General features: G+C 36.7%; 1 protein-coding gene across 1 annotated transcript in view; it reads right to left on the bottom strand.

Moving 5' to 3' along the window:
• Pi3K92E (phosphatidylinositol 3-kinase 92E) overlaps window positions 1-23,051 on the bottom strand; it is a 251,963-nt gene that overhangs the window by 123,842 nt on the left and 105,070 nt on the right. Inside the window, exon 7 of the mRNA XM_090388098.1 lies at window positions 4,095-4,319. Within this exon, the coding sequence (XP_090244224.1) occupies window positions 4,095-4,319 (225 nt within the window). The remainder of the gene's footprint in view (window positions 1-4,094; window positions 4,320-23,051) is intronic.

Below are 23,051 nucleotides of genomic sequence, written 5' to 3'. Positions count from 1 at the left end.
AAAAATGCTGAAGAATTTGGTGGATAGCAGGATAGCTTCAGAGGAGGCAGAGAGTTGTGATGTTTATTCCTCAGATTAGGTTAATGTAAGAAGTGGGGTTCTCCAAGAATCAGTATTGGGACCACTGTTGCTTTTAATTTTCTTAAATTACATCAATGAAGGGATAGAGGGCATGATGTCTAAATTTGCAGATGATGTAAAGATTGGTAGAGTAGTTAATGATCGCTGCCAAGCAGAGCTTCTTCAGTGTGACCTAGATAGACTTCAGAGATGGTCAGAAAAGTGGCAGCTATGTTTAATCCAGCGAAGTTCAAGGTCTTACACTCGGGGAACAGTAACCCCAAAATAACTTATATACTTGGTAGAGTTGAACTAAAGTCAGTAGTGGAAGAAAGGGACTTGGGAGTTACGATACGGTCAGACATGAAGTTCTCCGAGCATTGTAAACTGGTTGCAAGAAAGGTCCATGGTGTCCTCATCTGTACTATATTTGCTACTAGAGGTAAGGACGTCATAATCTCATTATATAAGGCTATTGTTAGACCACACTTGGAATACTATGTTCAAGTGTGGTGACCACACCTAGGGAAAGAAAAACATCAATCTTCTTGAAAGGGTCCAGAGACAGGTAACTCACCTGGTGAGATTGGCAAAAGGACGTCCTTATGAGGAAAGACTTCGAATATGTGGGTTGAACAGTTTGGAAACTAGGCACCTTAGAGCTACTTTATTGAGGTGTTTCAGGCTCTGAGAGACAATAGTAAAATGAATGAGGATGAAATTTTCATGGTTATAAATGATTCTAGAACTAAGGGCCATAAATTCAAGTTACATGGAGAAATGTTTAAACTAGATTGCAGGAAGTTTTATTTTAGCCAGTGAGTTATAAATTACTGGTAACATTCATTTTACTAAACTCTCTCAGAGCCTTATAAACCACAATCAGGTCACTGCTGAGGTGCCTGGCTGCCAAGCTCTTTAGCCCATATAATCGAAGTCTTTCCTTGTATGGTCATCATTTTGTCGATCTTGCCATTCAAGTTGCCCATCTTTGGATCCCTTCAAGAAGCTCGTGGTCTTTTTTCAGATGAGGTCTCAATACTTGAATGCTGTATTACAAATGTGATCTTACCATTTGCCTTATACAGTGGGATTATGACCTCTCTATCTCTACAGGATAACATTCAATAAATCATCGATAGGACACCACAGGCTTTCCTGGCTGTCTGTTTACACTGTTCAAAAAACTTCATATCTGCCCATATTGTAACTCTCAGATCTTTTTCTTCCTCCACTGTTTTTAATTTAACCCCACCAACTGTGTAATTTATTTTGAGGTTGTTTTTTCCCCAAGGGCTTACCCTTGCATTTAGCTGCATTAAAACAGCTGCTACTTCTCTGACCATTTTTGAAGTCTGTTCAAGCCATCCTTCAGGATGACTTGAACTCCCAATCTTTATGGAGTCTGCAAATTTAGACATCACGCCCTTTATCCCTTCATTGATGTCATTTATGTAAATCAGAAACAACAGTGGTCCAAGAACCGATCCGTGAGGATACCACTTCTGATGTTGCACCACCCTGAAGAATATCCATTAATGACATCCCTGCTCTTCTGCTCTGCAGCCATCCAGCAATCCATCTTAGAATCTTACCAGTAATCCAAACCTGTTCAAAGCTTATACAGTAACCTCTCATGAGGGATCAAGTCAAATGCTTTGTTAAAATCCAAATAAACTATGTCGAAATTGTTTCCTAAATCCCGCTCATGAGTAACTGTGTCAAAATAGCCTACTAAGTTAGTTTAACATGATTTTCCCTTAACAATGCCACATTGTGTGTCCTTTGAAATGCCATATCTATCTAAATGTCCCTTAATTGCACTCTTAATCATTGCCTCTAAGATTTTTTCTACCGCTGAAGTCAGACTAACTGGTCTGTATTTACTAACTTCACTCATAGAACAGCCTTTATGTATTGGCGATACACTGGCACTTCTCTAATCCATATAAATCTCCCCAAAGTCCAAAGATGCCCTCATAATTAACCTCAATGGTTCAAACACTCCCTGGCACTCTCCCTCAAAACTACAGGGTATATGTCATCAACTCCAAGAGCCTTACTTGCCTTTATGCTCAAATTTTTTTCTAATAAACAATCATCTATAATTACGACATCACTAATTTCATATGGCCCAGTCTTACTCGCACAGCCTCTTCTCAGCATGAAGGGTCTTTTGTCGGCAAAAAACAATGCAAAGTACCAATTCAATTCATTCACATCAGCTGAGTTATCTAAGCCTTTCCCACACCCAGTGCACAAGAGTCTGACCTGATTAGCTTTCTTCTTCACTGTATTCACATACATGAAAAATTCCTTGTCCCCATTCTTTTTTCTCTTAGCCAATGCTTTCTCATATACAGCCTAACCTTACAGCCTAGGCCTCCCTAACCTTATTTGTGGTACTATTACAGATCAATTTGTAGCTATTGGTAGGTTTCAGTACTTTTTATCACTCTGTAATTATCCTACGCTATCTTTTTCTGCTATATTTGAGCATCCTCCTTCTGCAACATTTTCTTAATCGTACGTATGCATTCATGGCTTCTGTGATTTTTGCTTTAAAAGTATTCCATAATTGAAATGCATTTGCCCTCACTTGGCAATCCACCCAATTAATGCATGCCATATAGCATCTTAAACTGTCAAAGTTGCCTTTTCTGAAGTTAAAACCAGCACATTTGCCTTTAACTATTGCAACATTTTTCTTCATCTTCCAACTGATATGGAAGCTCCCAAAGCATGAGCTCCCACAATCATGCGCTTTTGAAACTCTAAGTTATCTTTATTACATCCCATAACTGCTACTTTATCACTTTGACTTGCAGGACGAGATGTGAATTACCACTGCTCTAACATACAAAGCTGTTCAGCTTTTTATACTGTGAGCTATGTGGCATAGTCCATTACAGATAAGTGGTCATAATTCAGTGATCAATGAGCGTATACCTCATTCCTGATGTAGGAATGTTCCTAATAGGTATACCTATATTTCTAATGTAGGTATACCTATATTTCTAATGTAGGTATACATATATAATTTAATTGGGGCAGGATTTAAATTGCCACAGGTAAATGTCATGTTTTTTAATACTCAAGGCAAAACAAGCTTCCTTAACCAAGTAAATTGCCTTGAGAAGTGCTATTTTTTAAATAAATAACATCCCCAAAAATCTATTCTGTCATTTATTTAAAATGTGAAACACTCCTATGGCAGCCTAATTCAAGATTTACTGGTTTCTTTTCAGATAGTCAGTAATCTCATCTAGCAAACTGCCTCAAACTTGGGTTTCAGTTTGCTTATTTATTTCATAGATGATAAAACTTTTTCTGTATTAAAATAATTGAAGTTTTAACTTCCTTATAGTGTATGACAACTCAGACAGAATTACTTAGTCATTAGAGATTCATTATTAGAAACCACCTATTATCTGATGAGAGGCCAGTAAATTTGAAATAGGCTATCACAGTGGTATCTATGTGTCTATTTTAAGCAAATAACAGAAGAGCTTTTCAGTGATGTTATTTTTTTAAACATAAACATTTTTAAGACAACCTGAAGTTAAAGAAGTTTGTTCTATCATGAGTATTAGACCACAACATTTGCTCATGGCAACTGAAATCCTTCTGGCTGCAAACACACAGAAGGGAAAAATAGTCCTCTATTTTTTAATTTACTCAAAGTGGAAACAATATTTTGTTCATCCAATACTAAAGCTTTGGCATTTGATGACCACCAATCCTCTGATCATGAAACCAAAATTGTTAGGAAATAACATGGCTGTTTTCCTCTGTGTTACAGAGGTAATCCAAACCCCTATAGGGCAAGATAGGAAGAAAACAGAAGTTATCCACATTGCAACAAATGGCCAATGATCTTCTTACAGGGAAAGTAAATTAATTACATTTGCTAAAATTAATAAAATGAATTTATTGAATTTAATATAAAATTATTAAATATTAATTCATTTTTCATTAATTAACTGGCATGACTAAAGAATTTAACTATAAATGGCATGAGCTAATTTGCTCACCTGTTTTAATCCACGATATCTGCGTGTTCTGTTCCCTTTTACAGTTCTAGTAACTTCATAAACTACAAGACAGAGTCGGGCTACACGGGGAATGTTACAAACTTCTAAATCGAACTGAATGTCTTCTTCCCATGTACTGTCTCCATCCTCCACTGGAGCATCAGATGTGGATTGAATTTCACATAACAACTCTCCTCCGTGATACAGACCTGCCTGAACCGCAACCTAGAAGCAAAATAAATAGCCTTTTAAATAGCAACTCAGAAAAATATTAGTGGTTAAGATACAGAGTGTATCTTAACCACTAATACTTAACCACTCTGTATCTTAACCATAAAAGTGGTTAAGATACAGAGTGTATCTTAACCACTTTTATTTAGCATTAATGTATAACTGCTAAAATTAGAGAAAATAATTAGCACTCTCTGAAAAAGCCCAAATGACAAATTCCAAGGAAGAATGCTAATGACATATATTTAGCAAGGGTCACAATAACTTCGTGGTATCCAGTGTGCAAAAAAAAAAAAAAAAAAAAAAAAAAATGCAATGCAGTGAAATTGCAAAGTATTTATATGGTAGTTAAGAAAAATCTCAACATATAATTGTGATCAGACATTCAAAATCAGGTTCTGCTTACTGGTTTTTGTAAGATTTTTGTCACTTTCTGTAATTTTCTTCTATTCTTTCATAATCTGTAACAAACGGGTAATGACTGGCACTATAATGAAATAAATATAATTAACAAGAAAAAAATATCACAATCAAGTTATAATAATTATAGCAAAAATCGTAGCTGGCAACTCGACAAAGAGAATGAGAACAAAATGGGATAGCTTTGATAACAATGCAATGTTTCTCCCACTGCAAATATGGATACAACAAGAAGTACTGGATATGAACAGATGCAAGACCTGAAACTCTTTTATGAAACTAATTTGATGTGTCTTAACAATTTTACTCAGCTATATCTAATTTTGTAGTTACTCTTTTCACATGTCCACTTATTACAGCATTTTAGTCAATAACATTTATAATTCTTTAGAATGCAGAAATGTCAACATCCTTTGGCAAGTTAACCAATGTTTTTATGATAAATTTTAAATCATCTTTTGCACTCACAAGATTTCTTTAACTATGATACTAGCAATTTTCATATAGTGAATTCAGATTCACAGATGAATGATACAACATTACAACCACTTGCGCATAGTTATTATACAAAAGATGACAGAACATCTTTTTTTTCCATTGTTCACTATAAGTAAAATTACAAGCACTTTGCTAACTAGATAAATCATGTACTGTACATTAAGACAATCATTAAATAGATAAAATGGTCACCAGAGAAAAATACATACCCACGTGAAAAGAATGTTTATTGCAAAAGTTGGCCTAACTTGAAATGCTACTGGATAAAATTTGAAGTGCCTTGCATATTGATTTAAAAAAAAAGGGGGGGGGGTAGTAAACTTATAGTACAAACTCCTGATATTTATCAGCATGCATTTGCAAATATCTTTCAATAAAGTCAAATTTTCAAAATATTTTATTACCAACTTATAAAGGTCAAAAATACAGTTCCAGTTTAACATTATGATGGTTGGTCAATGACTTCTCTTTCCACTGATATTATTTTTTATTTATATCTTTCAGTTATGTTACTTTGTTTTATATCACAATCTCATTTATATAAATTTTTCTGTCAAAAGAGCCAAGAATTAAGTTTTGATCACATGTACCTTAAGTAGGTGCTTCCCAACCTATGGTCTACAGGACCTGTACAATAAAACAGAACTTTTTTTTGTAGTAGGTAGCAAAAATCTCATTAATAGTGATAGGAGATAGAAATATGCCTATAAAAACTATAAAAATATGCCTATAAAAACTATAAAAATATGCCTATAAAAACATGCCTATAAACATATACTACATATGTATGTAACAACAACTATGGTTGAGTACATATCACTGTATTTAATATATATACATGTAGAGTTTAATGTTTTTATTTATCAGCATACATTTGCAAATACCTTTCAAATATCGTCAAATTTTCAAAATATTTTGCTACCAACTTAAAGGAAAAAAATAACACTCCACTTTAAAATTCAATGGTTAGTTTATTTAATCATTGACTTCTCTTTCCACTAACTTTTTTTTTTTTTTATTTATATCTTTAATTTACGTTATTTTGTTTTATATAATTTATACTCATTTATATCAATTTTTCTATCAAAACAGCCAAAAAATAATTAGGGGAAAGGAAAAAAAAAAAAACACCATCTAGTTTGCACATGTACCTTAAGTCAGTGTTTCACAATATATGGTTTGCATTACTTATAAAAGTGGTCTGCAGGACTTTGGCAATAAAACTGTTTTTTTTTTTTTTTTTGTGGTAGGCTAAAATATTATTAACAGTGATGGGAGTCAGAAATATGCTTATCAAAAACCTTATGTATAACATAAATTACATATGTATGTATGTAGGTACAACAACTACAGTATGGGTACATATCATCATATTTAATATATCTGCATGTATAATTTAATGCTTTTTGTGGTTCATAGCCTACACCTGAATTATAAAAGCAATCTGTATCTGAAAACTGTCTTATCACATTAATTGCATCGTAATGCATATGTATATCATGGGGTTTTTAATCAACTTGGAGGGAAAAATCACGTGACTTTAGAACCATTTTCTTCCAATTTCACAGAAGTAAAACCAGATGTTTTTGTCAAGATACCTTCACTGGCAACTGACTAATTTAACTATAGCAAAAAGAAAGTCCAAAAATGTCTCTGCCCTCCCCAATCCAGATTGACTCAATTCTATAGTTTTCAATCTTGGGTCAAAAAGGTTACAAGAAAAGCAAGCAGCAAAAGGGTTAAGTAATAAAAACACATATGCAACTATTTTATCCATTACATTACTGGTTCAACTGTTATCAATGTATTTATAATATTCTGATTTTCAATATTAGTTAGTCATTTGTGCAAATGCATCATTATTTAATTTTGTATTTAAAAATTAACTCATTAAATTCTGGTTAATATTATAAGCTCGATTCCTGATGAAATCTGAATGATATATGATTGTAGAGGCAAAACTTGAGGCTAGTACTGCAAATAAACATACATTCGAGGATGGTTTTGATAATCTATAACAGATTACTGACAATGAAGTTTCAGCATAATCAGATTACTGTGAAATATTTTTTCTCAAATGATAATACCATTTTATGAGCTTTTAAATTTTTAAGAATTTTTTGAAAACCTGCACTCTTAATTAAAAAAAAAAAAAAAACCCACTAATTCAGAAATTAATTTAATGAAAAAAATGCAAAACATATTTTTTCATTAAATTAATTTTTTACTTAATTTTTAATTGTGTTAAAATAGATTTTTAATTGTGTTAAAATAGATTTTTAATTGTGTTCATTTGATTTTTAATTATTGTTAATTATTTCTTACTGGTAAGATTTTCGATTTTTTAAAAATTGTTTTCGTTTTAATTTCTGGAGAGTATCATACAGAAGTGTTCTACGTATCACACTGAGGTAAACTCCTCTTATTCTTTTACAAATATTGATATCAATGTAAAACACGTATTGAGTATTATAGCTCTGGTTCATACTATCAAACTATCTAGATAGTGTAACAGTTGCAATTTGCAAGTGTTAATCAAGTTTCTAGATAGCATATTATACATGCTATCCAGCAGTTGCTCTCAACATTTCTAAGGCTTTTGATTGTATGGCATAAAGATCTTCTAAACAAGCTGTCATCTTATATTGAATAGCCAATTGCGTGCACACGTGTAACCACTTACACGTATGCATGCATGCATGTGCACATGAGTGAGATGATAGATGACTCTCTGTCTACCAACTTCAATCAATTCTGGTGTCCCCCCACCCGAGTTCTGATATTCCACTTGCACTTTTCCTTCTGTACGTTAATTTATTTTCCTTACTTCCTTCTGTACTGTTATTTTCTTTCTGCATAAGTTATAAAAGTGGGCTGCAGGAAGTAATATACAATTTTTAATATTTTCATTAATTTACTGAAACATTAAAACAATACAAATTCTACAAAATATATATATATATTAATTCAAATAAGTTATTGAAACAAGAACAAAATTAAAATAACCCTTGCAAAACAGAATTAGATCCCGTTAATTTTTGTCATTATCTTTAAATAAAAATTGCAATCTCAAGTATTATAGTTACCTATATTATATAAACTGAAGCCACTTATTGCACGTTTTACACTATATTAATATACCTCGTGTCTGTAGAGTAACCGTTCATAACTTGCCGCCATTGTTATACGATGTGTGCTAGCATAAGGTTTAACGGAAAACTAGATAGCGAGTATAGTAGTATCAATTAATCTTATTAAATTTTATTGTCAATTGAATTGTACTTTTTTAACTAAATAAATATAGCGACCTAGTTATTACAAACATAACATCATAAATTAATACCTATAAGTTGACAGGGGATAAGAAAGTCATATAACGTAACTCGGAGATAAAATTCGATACCGAAATACATATATATAGTGTTATAACTGCATTGGGATATAGGTTTAGGGTTATATTTTGTATTGGAATTTTATTGAACTTGAATAGAAATCATGACTCAGACCAGAGCAGCAAAGCAAAAGGCTCAAACTAGTGGAAGTGCTGTGGCTCAGGCGAGAACTGAGGGGAGGGGCGGTTGTCCTCTGAATCACAGTCTATTGAAATGCACTGCTTGTTTGATGTTTGTGGAGCAATCAGCAACGGGACATGATATTGTCAAGGGGAATGTCTTTGTGTGTGCACGATGTAAGGAGTGCGAGGAAATCAGGCACCAACTCGGTATTGTTAAGGGCTTATATGAGAGCTTGAAGGACAGGGTGGATCCCCTCGAAGGATTTAAATTGAGAGGCCCATCAAGCTCTCAGCTGCCTACATCAATGCCAGAGCTTGCACTTGGACATCACGCAACACAGGGGCAACACCCAAGGCAGAATGCGCTGGTCCCAAAGGAACTAGTTGTTGTAGGTGACTCTATTGTGTTCCCTGTTTCCCTGTTGTAGGTCAAGGAAACAGGGAACATATTGTGCAAAATTGATAGATGGAACAGGAACAGGGTATGTCCGCCAGAGGCAAAGGTTGATGACGTTGTAGGGTAGACATCATCCTTTCAGGGCACAAAGGGTGATATTGTTGTACACGTTGTCACTAATGATATTAAGAGTAGGAGACCGGCAGAATTACTTAACAAGTACAAGACAATGCTGAAAAAAAGCCATGAGTTAGGGTTGAATTTGAAAGTGTCTGTAATTCTGCCCAGACACGACAGGAGGGAGTATATGATGAGAGCCTTGTCGATCAATTCGTACCTGGAGAGATTGTGCAAGGCTCAAGGGGTAGAATTTTTCTCAGCCTGGTCTGTGCTTGTTAACAGGAGAGACTGCTTCTACAGGGATGGGATACACTAAATAGAAAGAGTGCAAGTATATTTGCTGATGCTATCGAGGCAGATTGTTAGTTTGTTATTTGGTTTTTAGGAGCATTAGCAACTAAGGCCATATTGCTCCGGGATATGCGGTGGTCATTCCTTGACCTTTCCGCATACTCCGTATTTGGTGGTGACGGGCTCGAACCCCGGTCTAATCAAGAAGCATATGCTACGCACTGCTGCTCCTTCCCACCTGGCTACGGAGGCGCCCTATATCGAGGCAGAGTTAGGTGGGTCGGAAAACTGTTAGCTTTGGGGGGATACACAGACTAACAGATTAACAGTAGCCGCTGGCAGAGGTAAAAGTGACTCATGCACTACTTCTACTGAAATGCAATTTCAGTACAAGCAGCCTGGAAAGTGAGGCAATGGGAAATTCCAGGTCTGCTGGGAGTCATAGTGGAATAAGTAAATACATGGGTTGTGTTAGGATAACTAAGAGTAGAAACAGTTGCATGTATACTTGCATGTACACCAATGCTAGGAGTATAGTTAATAAATTTGATGAGCTTGAAGTCTAGTCAAGACATCAAAGGGAGATATTGTTGGGATATCAGAGACATGGTGTGGCACAGACATAAGCAGTGCAGAACTGGAATCTGGGGAGTACAATGTGTACAGAAAGAACAGACAGGAAGGGAGGAGGAGTTATGCTGTTAGTTAAGAAACACATAAAATCTAAGGAAGTGCATCCAGTTGATGTTGGTGGACAATGCAATGTTGAGTCTGTTTGGTGTGACATAAGCACTGGGAAAGGAAAAATGAGAGTAGGTGTGTGTTATAGGCCTAACGAATCTGATGAATATAATAAGAAACAGTACAGGGAAATAGAGTGGGCCAGTAAATCAGAGAGTCTTATAATGGGGGATTTTAATTTCCCAGATATTGACTGGAATTTGTGGGTTGGTCACTCACACACACTAGCAAGGCTTTTGTGGATTTATTGGATGATTGTTTTCTACAGCAGCATGTTCAGGAGGCAACTAGAGGGAGTAATACTCTTGATCTGATTATCAGTAGTGATTCTTCATGCATCAAGAATCTGCAGATAAAGAAACCACTAGGTGGCAGTAATCGCAGTGTGCTGAAGAGGGATTTACTCCAAGAGGCCAGAGCAATATGGCCCTTAGTTGCTAATGCTCCTAAAAAACAAATAACAAACAACAACTCCAAGAGGTAACTACCATCAAGGGTAAAGGGAAGGGTTTTTGCTTTGGTAAAGGTGACTATGGTGGTCTGAGATAGTATTTAAATTCTATATGGTGGAACCAACTGATGATGTTACCAACAGGAAATTTGAAATGGGAAACATTCAAAGAATTAATCTTGGAAGCTACTAGGCTTTTCATACCAACAAAGAAATATTGTTCAAGTAAAAAAAAGTAAAGTGCAGCCATTATCAACCCACTGCAGGATGGAAGCCTCCTCAACAATTCATGCTGAGGGAAATGGACCATAATCTGCCACGCTGGTCCAGTGCGGGTTGGCAGATCGACCGTATTCAGCAGTCAGGGGCTTGAACCCCAGTCTACTTAAAGAGCGTGTGCTACTGCACTCCCGCTCCTGCCCACTCGGCTACGGAGGTCGTATTGTTCAAGATTTAGGCCTAAATGGATGTCAGATGAATTAATTAGACATGTGACAGAGAAGAAAAATGCATGGGATACATATAAATTAACATGTGACACAGAAGCCTATGATAGATATAAGCTGGTCTGTAACTAACTAACAAAGGAGGTTAGGCAAGCGAAGGCAGATTACGAGAAATCTTTGGCAAAGGATGCAAAGAAAAACAGCAAAGTGTTCTTTACTTATATAAAAGCTAGAAGGAAGGGGATGAATCAGATTGGTCCACTTGATATCGATGGTTCAACTGTTAATGATCCTGCTCAGGTAGCTAACAAACCAAATGAATATTTTGCATCGACATTCACACATGAGGAGTTATTCAGGGAGGGGGAATGCCAGAGGTGTATTCAACTCTGGCAGTAAGCTAGATTATCTTATAATAACTGAGAGTAAATTGGAAGAGAAATTGTTGAAGATAAACACAAGAAAGGCACCTGGGGTGGATGGAATCTATTTAGTTATATTAAAGGAGGCAGCAAAGGAAGTAAACAAACCCTTACCCATAATTATGAGAGCTTCCCTGGACTCAGTGGACATACCCATGGACTGGAGATGTGCAAATGTGACCCCAATCCACAAAGGAGGATCAAAGGGAGAAACAGATAATTACAGACATGTTAGTTTAACTTCTGTTCTGTGGAAAATAATAGAGGCACTGGTTAAAGAAGCACTGCAGGATCATCTGGACAGGAGAGCAGTTATACTTCAGTCACTGCATGGGTTTGTTAAGGGGAAGTCTTGTCTGACTAATTTGATTGGATATTATGAGGTAGTCATAAAGGAACTGGATGCAAAGAATAACTTTGATATCATATATTTAGATCTTAGAAAAGCCTTTAATACTGTTACACATGGCAGACTGCTGCACAAATTGGAGCAGTGTGGCATTGGAGGCAAATTGCTGCTATGGATAAAGGGATGATTGAGTGGGAGAAGACAGAGAGTGGTAATCAATGGACACTGCTCTTCATGGACTAATGTTATTAGTGGACTCCCTCAGAGTTCAGTGTTGGGTCCATTATTGTTTTTTGTGTTTATAAATGATATTGATGATGGTATATCAGGCTTAATGTCCACGTTTGCAGATGATACGAAGGTTGGCAGGGTTGTTAATGACAGTACAGTGTTGCAACAGGATCTAGAAAAGTTGAGCAGATGGGCTGAGAGGTGGCAAATGAAGTTTAACTTGACAAATGTAAAGTACTACATGTGGGAAGCAGTAATCCCCGAGTAACGTATCAACTCTGTGGTACCACGCTGACAATGGTAGAGAATGAAAAGGACCTGGGTTAATTGTGCAGGCAGATATGAAGTTTTCTGAGCAGTGCAGACTGTCTGCAAGAGTAGCTCATGATGTCTTGTCAATGATATACAGGAATTTTTCTAGCAGGGATAACGAGGTGATTATCCCCTTGTATAAGGCAATGGTCAGACCACACCTTGAGTACTGTATACAGGTCTGGAGGCCTCATTTTAAGAAGGATATAGAGCTGTTGGAACAAGTACAGAGAAGGGCAACAAGATTAGTGAATGGAACAAAGGGTTGCTCTTACGAAGAAAAGCTTTTAAGTTTTGCAAATTACAGTGTCTGGAGACTAGGTACCTGTGATGTGATCTGATTGAAGTGTATAAAGCGCTGAATGGTTTGAGCATGCTCAATGCTGATGGAATTTTTCCTCTTTCTCAGAATAATTGCCTGAGAGGGCATAAATTCAAATTGAGTAAAGACGGTTGTAGAATAGATGTGCAAAAGTTTGCCTTTAGCCAGCGGGTGGTTGATTGCTGGAACAAATTTCTATCTGTCATTGTAGAGGTTGATAGCTTAAATAGATTCAAGGCAGAGCGAGTGGATGGGTGAAATGAGAAGGGTGTGTTTTTTTTTTTTTGGCTGATGCTGTATAAGCTTGCTTTCTTGCATCATGTGACTTTGCTAATGCTAATGCAAGTATTCAAATGCAACTAATAAATTTCACTCATACAAGCCAATCACGAGATCTCATTCTCAACAATCTGTGGCTCCTCCGTAGCCAGGTGGGCAGGAGCAGCAGTGCGGAGCACACGCTTCTTGATTAGACTGGGGTTTGAGCCCATGACCACCAAATACGGAGGATGCGGAAAGGAATGACCACCGCATATCCCCGGAGCAATATGACCTAAGTTGCTAATGCTCCTAAAAACCAAATAACAACAAAACATCAACAATCTGTGTGTTTGCGCAGTGGTAAATTAAATATAGTGGAGGGGACCATCATAATTCCTCTAACGCTTAATCTGTGAACATCATATTATTCCTATTTCATTCCAATGATGAAATTTTGTGCCTTTTTCTTTCTCCCTCTGCCCAAATTCACTTGTAATCTGTGCAGTACTTTCTCCCACTGATCACGAAATGCTGGCTCAGCTGCATGTGTAAATCAGTCAAACTTGACTTAATTAAGATATTGCATGTATTCAAAAATTTGGTGAACAAAAAATTTATTCCCATATGCACCACCTTGCAAAATATCCTGCTGGAGCCCATGTACATATGTAATATACATTAGGCTTTTATAGCCTATCATGGAATACTGTTCCCACATCTGGGATAGTACCTCCAAATCTTCTTAAGTTCTCTGTTCAAAGAGTCAGATTAATCACTAATTAACAAAATTTATAAATTCGTTGACTAGAAACCCTGCCTATAGTTTTGCTGATAACAGCACTCTACAAATTAAAGGCATGTCACCAGTTGAACAAAACCTGATCCACAAAGAGCTACAACTTTTCAAATATCCACCACTGGAGAACAAAACTTAATTACTTCTAAAATCTAGTTCTGACCTATTTCTCAAAAAAAATATTCTCTTACTCCCATGCTCATCTTCAACAACGTTCAGATTTCTGTACACAATTACATATCTTTACTAGGAATAATCTTGACTTTTAAAACAAAAATATTCATAAATTTTTCTCATCAAAATAACAAGGATTTCTCTTTTGCCCTTGGTGTTTCTGTTCTTCTAAATAGCTACTAATTCTGTACAGATCGCCCTACCATGGAATATTGTTCCCACATCTGGGATGGTACCTCCAAAACTTCTTAAGTTTGTGTCCAAAAGAGTCAGATTAATCATTAAGCAAATTTGTAAATCAGTAAAATTTAGATCCTTTTTAAATCTAAAAGCTAAAAGTAAATTTGTAAGTGGTTTCCCCACTTACAAATTTACTTCACATCCTATCAAGCAATTTTTGCTGCATACTTTTTTTTTATAGATATTAACATGGGCACTGATTATCTAAATTAGCACTTGTAATTCCACCTCCTCCTCCTCCCAAACCGGTCTGAACACATACTTAAACAAGTCAACATCTATTCAGATCTCAACTTAAAACTAACTTTCCCTTATTCATCCCCTATATCCTCTGTTCTTTAGAACAACTTTCCTTCTTATTAGTATTTTCTGAAAATTATGCGATCCAGAAATTAAAGTTTAATGTCAACAAGTATCATCTATCTGCCCAGTCTTCAATTCATATATAGTACTTGAATACTATATATGCTAAATTGTTTGTTTTTGATAACCATGAAGTTTGGTTTTGGCAACCACAAAGTTTAAATTTGGTAACCATAACAAATGGAAAAAAAACCCAGCATCATCTTTACATCTACTTGGTACATACCTCAGAAACAGAGCTCAAAAGAGTTTAATTTAGTTTGAGGAACTTGTCTTGGTGTAACCTTTAAATTTCATAAAATAATTATTTAAGCATAATTTATATGGGTTTGTGTATTCATTTCTGTATTAAGAAAAAAAAAAATAGGTTCTCTTTTGCTCTCTGCATTACTTTTCTTCTAAATAGCAATTAACTCTGTACAAATCAGCCCTACCATGGCATACTATTTTATATAAGGGGATATTTTAATGGAAGAGTTTCTCCTAAAAATTCTCTTTTAAACTCCTATATTCTACCTAAAAGAAAACAGTTTAATCAACAACTCCTGACTTATAAATTCACTCTGCTGCTCAATACACAGTTGTTCAGGTGCCGTTGCAAGTTTTTCCTACAGACATTTACACAAGCTAAAATAACTAAAAATTTCTTCTAAAATAACAAATTCCACCTCTTTCTTTCTAATCAGCCTGAACACATTCATCAGCTAGTCACCCTTCACAATTCAACTCCAAACTCACCAACTTTTCTTCTCCATTTATCCTTTCTACTTCTGTCCTTTGAAAAATACTTTTACTTTTTACATATTTCCTGAAAATTACAATATACAGAAATTCCATTCCAACATCAACAAGTATCTTCTCCCATTTCAAACCCCCCCCCCCCCCCGCCCACACAGTACCAGAGAACTGGTTTCCAATATCCTTCATTTTTGTGGTTAACATATACATACAAACATTTACACCGATGAGCCAAAACATTATGACCACCAACCTATTATGATGTTGATCCTCCACGTGTAGCCAAAACAGCTTGTACCCAGTGAGGTATGGATGCTACAAGATTTCTGAATGTATCTTGTGGTATCGGGTACCAACACGTAACCAGCAGATCCTTTAACTCCTGTAAGGTCTGTGGTTGAGACGCCGCAGATCGGAGTTGCTATTCCAACACAAACCACAGATGGTCAATGGGATTGGTGTTTGGGGAATTTGGAGGCCAGGGCAATACCTGGAAATCTTCCTCATATTCTGCAAATCAGTCTCGAACAATCCAGGCGGTGTGGCATGGCGCATTATCCAGCTGAAAGACGACACTGCCAGAGGGAAAGACCGTTTTCCATGAAAGGGTGTACCTGGTCAGCAATGATGTTTAGGTAGATGGTAGACATCAGAGTGCCTGGCACATGGATGACTGGACCCGGGGTATCCCAGCAGAACATCACCCAAAGCATGACACTGCCACCGCCGACTTGTTTTCGTCCCACAGTGCACCCAGGCACCATCACTTCCCCAGGTAAACGACGCACGCGTACCCAGCCGTTCACATGGTGCAACAGGAAACGTGATTCGTTGGACCAGACAACCTTCTTCCAATCACTCAAGGTCCAGTTTTGATGCTCGTGTGCCCATTGTAGCACCACCAAACACGGAGGATGCGGAAAAGGTCAGGGAATGACCACCGCATATTCCTGGAGCAATATGGCCTTAGTTGTTAATGCTCCTAAAAATCAAAATAACAACAGCCCATTGTAGGTGGTGTCACCAGTGAACCGTGGTTAGCATGGGCACTCGGAGCGGCCTGTGGCTATGCAGCCCCATTTTCAGCAGGGTTCGATGTACTGTGTGTTGTGACACATTACTCCTGTTGCCAGCATTCCAATTAACAGCGAGTTGCACCACAGTCACCCTTCTATTGCTACGTGCCATCACTCATCTCAAGAATCGATGAGCAGTGGTCGTCCAACACCTCGCTGGCAGTTCATGGGTTCCCCTCCTCAGACTACTTTCAGTAGGTACTAACCATGGCTGACTGTGAGCATCCCACCAGCCGTGCTCTGACCCAGTCATCTGGCCATTACAATTTGGCCTTTGTCAAACTTGCTTAAGTCTGCTGCCTTTCCCATCCGAAGAACAAGAGTAACACTGATTAACGGAGCTCAGTATCAGGTGTTTTTTATACCATGTCCAGTCCAGACCCATGCACATGCCGTAGTTCACCTGCAGTTGCTTCAATTTGCATAACCACTCACTGGTCATAATGTTTTGGCTCATCAGTGTATATAACACATAAAATGTATAAAAAATACACAGGATGTACTGTAAATGCTACATTATCAGCATGGGAGATGATCTGGACCATGGCCAAAAGAAAACCAAACACATTCTGAATAGTTTTGGATCTGACCCTTACGTAATTAGATATTTGCAATTAAAGACTAATGACATCACATCTGAGTTGATTGATTTACATTCATAATGCAATAGGTGTCCAAAATAATGAACAACAAAGGCGAGTGTTCAAAGAGATGATCCTTACAAAAGGCAAGTGAAAGTAACGATTAATTTCATTACACTTCATGCAACGATTTTACTGTACACTGTCTAAAGTAACATATCTAGATAGACAGTCAGCTGTTGAAAGGGAGAATTTGCTGCTACAACACATTTGAAATGCCTTCCATGAATATTTGTATAACAAGCAACGATACAGCAATGCAGACTGCCATGTACATGCTCTTAACATATAAGCAGCCAGTGGCGATGACTGCATGGAGTAAATCTGTTCTTTCAGATGGCCTCCAAGAAAAATGATCCAGTGGATTTAAATCAGACAATCTGATTTAAATCAGATTGTCTCAAGGCTATAAGACTGACATGACCTATCCATTTCCCAAAGAGCACAATACTGAGGTGATGACAGAAAGAAGTGCTAAAATGCACAGGAGACCATCACATTAGTATGGAAACTAATTAAAGGCATATCACCTAGTAAGTACAGTAACGCAATTGATAAAAAATAAGACATAATGCTCCCCATTCAGACAATCAAGAAGTAGACTGTAGCCTATTATTTTGTTTCCAAGGATACTGGCACATATATTGTTGTTCCCCTGAAACTGCCACCATGCAAATTATGGCAGATCCAAATGCATTCAACACCCATGCTTCATCAGCTCACAGGATTCATTCACAAAACTATTCCTCACTGACCTATTGTAGCAGAACCTACTCATATAATGTTCATAATGTACAGGCAAGGTTTCTTAAACATCGAAAGAGTATGTGCATGCTAGTCACTGTATTGGATGCCACTCTTTCCATAACTTATTCCACTTCATAAATCATGGTCTAGCTGTCTACATCAACCAGGCACAATGTTGACAAAACAGGCAATGTGTCTACTTCCTCAACACTCCCAACATGTCACCATCATCAGCCATATATTCCATCTAATCAGAGTCAATCCTTCACTATGTCAAAAAACTGTTCAGAATATTTTTAGTTTATTTTTGGACAAGGAATCATTTCCTTAGCTGATTTATGCAGTGCTAATGGTATACCCTGTACATAAAATGTGTGCATGTGTAAAATATTAAAATAGAAAATAAGATTACTACAACAGAGGAGGTGTAAGAACAGCAGCATAGTGACCACGAAACTATAAAATTTAAATACAAAAGGCAATAGTCGAAAAACACCAAAACCTAAAAGAAATAAATTTAGAAAGCATTGAAGAGTATGGCTGTTTTTGGTTTTTAGCAGCATTAGCAACTAAGGCCATATTGCTCCGGGATATGCGGTGGTTATTTCCTGACCTTTCCGCATCCTCCGTATTTGGTGGTGACGGGCTCGAACCCCGGTCTAAACAAGAAGCGTATGCTACGCACTGCTGCTCCTTCCCACCTGGCTACGGAGGCGCCTAGTATGGCTGTAAATCCATGAAATATCACAATGCTCAATAAAAAGAAACCATGCTCAAAAATGCATGTGGAGTCGGTAGCCATGAAGGTGAGTATTTGTATGCTTCCTCCATTACAGTAATCAGACCTATTATTTTCAATTTTAATATTTTACATTACGACTATATTAGTCTCTCTTGCTTTGTAAAAGGTTGTATATAGTTCATTTTTAAATTTTCTTTTTTTACAGTGCTTTCTCACATTTTATTCATTTTTATTCTAAATTAATATTTTATATGATCAACTGCTTAGCTTTCTTTGCTACTACCACAGCCTACTGTATAGCATCATTTTTCAGGTCTCAATTCATGCAATTTTACTTTAATGCTATTTCAAGTGGTTTTTTTTTTTTTTTTTTTTTTTGCTATTTCAAGTGTAGTATACTACCAACATTTAAATAGTTGTGTGCAAAAAGGGACAAAATCACAATTTGTGTCCTTTTCACAGTTATGTTGCAGCAAGTTCTTGGTTTGATTTTTGATATTGTTGTCTTTGCATCTTGGTGTTTTACAGTAGGAAAACTGCTGCCATTCAGACAAGTTATATAGGTGCTAGGCTGCCGGGTATACTACTTATCAGTTGTGGATCTGGCAGTGTTCTGAAGAGTACTAATCCATGGCTGACATTCTTTCTTTTCATTATCCATTTTTACTACTGGATATTATTGAGAAACTTTACTCTTCAGGGCTCCAGCATACTTTGATGTCTTGTAGTCAGTCACCTTGTAGTCACTCATAATAACTGTAATGGAATACACCAACCATATATGGCTCAAACTTTGTAAACATAAATTAAAATAGAGTAAACACAAAATAATAAAATAAAACAGGATAAAATTTTGATGTAAAAATAAAATACACTGAAAACGGTAGAGTTAAAAGCAATAAAACGATAGAATTAAAATATACGAAATACTACAAATTAAAAGTGATAAAACAACAACACCATTGCTTTCAAAGGAGACTGCTTCCTTTATCAACAGTGAAATTTGACTGTCATGGCACATCCTTAAACAACATCAGTAGGATCACTTGTAACTGTAGGAGCATGGGAATTATCATCCTCCACATGTGCATGAAGATCGGAAATGGTTCGGAAGTGTGCCAGGTGGAACCATTCATCCCATCCAAGAATTACGGTTTCAAAGGGATGGTGAATATGGAACCGCCTATCTCTGTCAATGGTATTATGTTCCAAAGAACAAATCCACAAGCTCTCGAGCCATTTTTGGTTCCAATACCTATGCAAATGCTCAACAATGATGGCATTGCCTGGAGAAATTTGGTGGTTCTGGTCCCAGAAGCAGAAGAGTTTAGCCATGGTAGATTTCCCATAGTCTGCAGTCGTTATTGCACTAATATGTTTCCCCATATGATCTTTAAACCTGTGTTGTCTCTCCAACATAGCACTCCCTACAGTCCAGGTATTTGATTTCATATATAACCCCACTTTTTTGTATCGTCAATAGGTAGAGGATCATTTTATCTTTGACACAACTATGTACAATCTCCACCCAGGCAGTTGCACATAGCATGTCTGACAATATTCTAGACATCTGCTCTGTTAAGCCCGGATAGTAGATGATGTATGCAGTAGCAGCAGGTGAGAATGCCTCTCTTTGCCAGTGTTTAGATGATCGAATATGTTTGTCCAAGATCTTCTGGGGGGGTAGCTGCATTTTCAGAGATCGGCTGTGACATGTTTAATCTCCACCACCAGGCAATTTTTATTCTATTTTAATTTATATTAATAAAAGTTTGAGTCATATACATTTGGTGTATTCCATTGCCGTTATCATGGGACAAACCTTTCCCAACCACAGAGGCTTATTTGAAGAAATAATTGTAGTCGGTTAAAATTATGCTTATTTCAGGATTTCTAAGTCATATTAGACTTTTAATTATCTTATCTAAATTATTTCACCCACAGTCTCTTTCTTTGCTTTCCAATGTGCATTTTCAAGTATAGTGCAAATTTATTTCTTTTAGTTCTAATTTGGTTTTTTGGGCTGCTGCCTTTTGTATTTGTATTTAAATTTTATGGTTTCACAGTCAATATAGAGTAGACTTTCAGAATAATGGCACCTTTGGGGATTCAAAATGCTTTTATTTCATTTTTCCATTATCTAAAAAGTTTTATTTTTAATATATTTAATACAGAAATAATGAAGCTATATAAGAAATAGAGAGATTAGAAATGCAATTTTATTAACTGCACATAAAACACATAAACATGTTGATGATCCAATGTTATATTCTGCCATTAATACACTCCTGCTTACACCCGTTCTATTTTCTAATATTATATCAAGTTTGTCACTAAGCTTTAATGTCGTTGTTCTTTTCTTCCCTGTATGAGGTTTATTAACTTTAGGAGCTATAATGAGGGGTTTTTAATTTAAAATAAATTTAAAACAGCAGTTTAATCCGTGATATCAGTACAGAATTCACTTTTAAAATGGAGAACTTAAACAAATACAGTAATCACGTGACGTTCCGTCTTCTTTTTTCAGCACTGCAAGACATCTGTACTGTATGTAAACATCCAATCTCAACGTGCCATTAGCTCGAGCGTTCCATTATTTGGGGTGCCGTTATTTCAATAGGCTACTGTACTATGTCCTTATGCCTATTCTGTTGCATTTACTGGATCTATTATTTTCTATTGTAATCTTTTATATAACGGCTACATTAGCAGGGGCATACGATGCAAGAAAGCAAGCTTATATAGCATCAGCCAAAAAAAAACCTTCCCATTTCACCCATCCATTCACTCCAAATGTTTGTCTAGTTCTGCCTTGAACTTATTTAAGTTGTTGACCTCCACTATAACAAATGGAAGTTTGTTCCAACTATCAACCACCCACTGGCTAAAGGCAAATTTACACACATCTATTTTACAATTCTCTATCCTCAATTTGAATTTATGTCCCCTCAGATGAGTAATTTGAGCAAGAGGAAGACCCATTCAAGGCCTTATACAGCTCAATTAGATCATTTCGCAGGTGCCTAGTCTCCAGATGCTGCAATTTGCAGAACTTAAGCCATTCTTAGTAACAACAACCATTTGTTCCACTCACCAATCTCACTGCCCTTTTCTGTACTCATTCCAGCAACTTTACATCCTTCCTAAAATGAGGCCTCTACACCCTGTATGCAGAACTCAAAGGTGTGGCCTGACCATTACCTAATACAAGAGGACAATCATCTCCTTATCCCTGCTAGCAAAATTCCTGCATATCATTTACAAGACACTGTGAGCTACTCTTGCAGACTCTGCACCGCTCAGAAAACTTCTGACTGCACAATTACCATCATATCCTTTTCATTCTCCACTACCTTTTAGTGTAGTATCACCCAGCTGGTACGTTACTCTGGGGTTACTGCTACCATATGCAGCTTTACATTTGTCAATGTTAAACTTCAGTTGCCACCTCTCAGCCCATCTGCTCAACTTTTCTAGATGCTGTTACAGTAGTGTACTATCATTACTGTCATTAACAACCTTGTCAATCTTCATATCATCTGCAAACTTAGACATTAACCCTGATATACCTTCATCAATATCATTGTTAAATACAGAAACAATGGGCCCAACACCGAACCCTGGGGGACTCCTCTAATAACATTAGTCCATAAGAGCAGTGTCCATTGATTACCACTCTGTCTTCTCACACTCAACCATCCTTTTATTCACTGTAGCAACTTGCCCTTAATGACATATTGCTACAATTTATACAGTAGTCTTCCATGTGCAACAGTATAAAAAGCCTTTCTAAGATTCAAATATATGATATCAAAATTATTCTTTGCATCCAGTTCCTTTGTGACCACATCATAGTATCCAATCAAATTGGTCTGATAAGCCTTCCCCATAACAAACCCATGCAGTGACTGAAGTATAACTGCTCTCCTGTCCAGATGATCCTGCAGTGCTTCTTTAACCAGTGCCTCTATTATTTTCCACAGAACAGAAGTTAAACTAACAGGTCTGTAATTACTCGTATCACCATTTGATCCCACTTTGTGAATCGAGGAAACATTTGCACATCTTCAGTCCATGGGGGCTACCCTGAATTTAAGGATGCTCTCATAATTATGGCTAAGGGTTTGCTTACTTTCCTTGCCACCTCCTTCAATATAACTGAATAGATTCCATCTGCCCCTGGTGCCTTTCTTACGTTCAATTTCAACAATTTCTTCTCCACTTTGCTCTCAGTTATTACGAAATCCTTTAGCTCCCTGCCAGAGTTTGATAAGCTTCTGGCCTCATCTTCCCTACAGACTCACTCATGTGTGAAATGTAGATGCAAAATACTCATTCAGATTGTCAGCTACATCAGGAGATTTATCAATAATCAAACTGTCAATGTCAAGTGGACCAATCTGTTTCATCCCTTTCCTTCTAGAGTTTACATAA

The sequence above is a fragment of the Mastigoproctus giganteus genome, chromosome 13 (assembly GCF_048544385.1).
Source record: "Mastigoproctus giganteus isolate SK-2022 chromosome 13, ASM4854438v1, whole genome shotgun sequence".
In the NCBI taxonomy this organism is placed as follows: Eukaryota; Metazoa; Arthropoda; class Arachnida; order Uropygi; family Thelyphonidae; genus Mastigoproctus; species Mastigoproctus giganteus.
The sequence above is the reverse complement of the archived record's forward strand: the minus strand, read 5'-3'. Positions and strand labels throughout refer to the sequence as shown.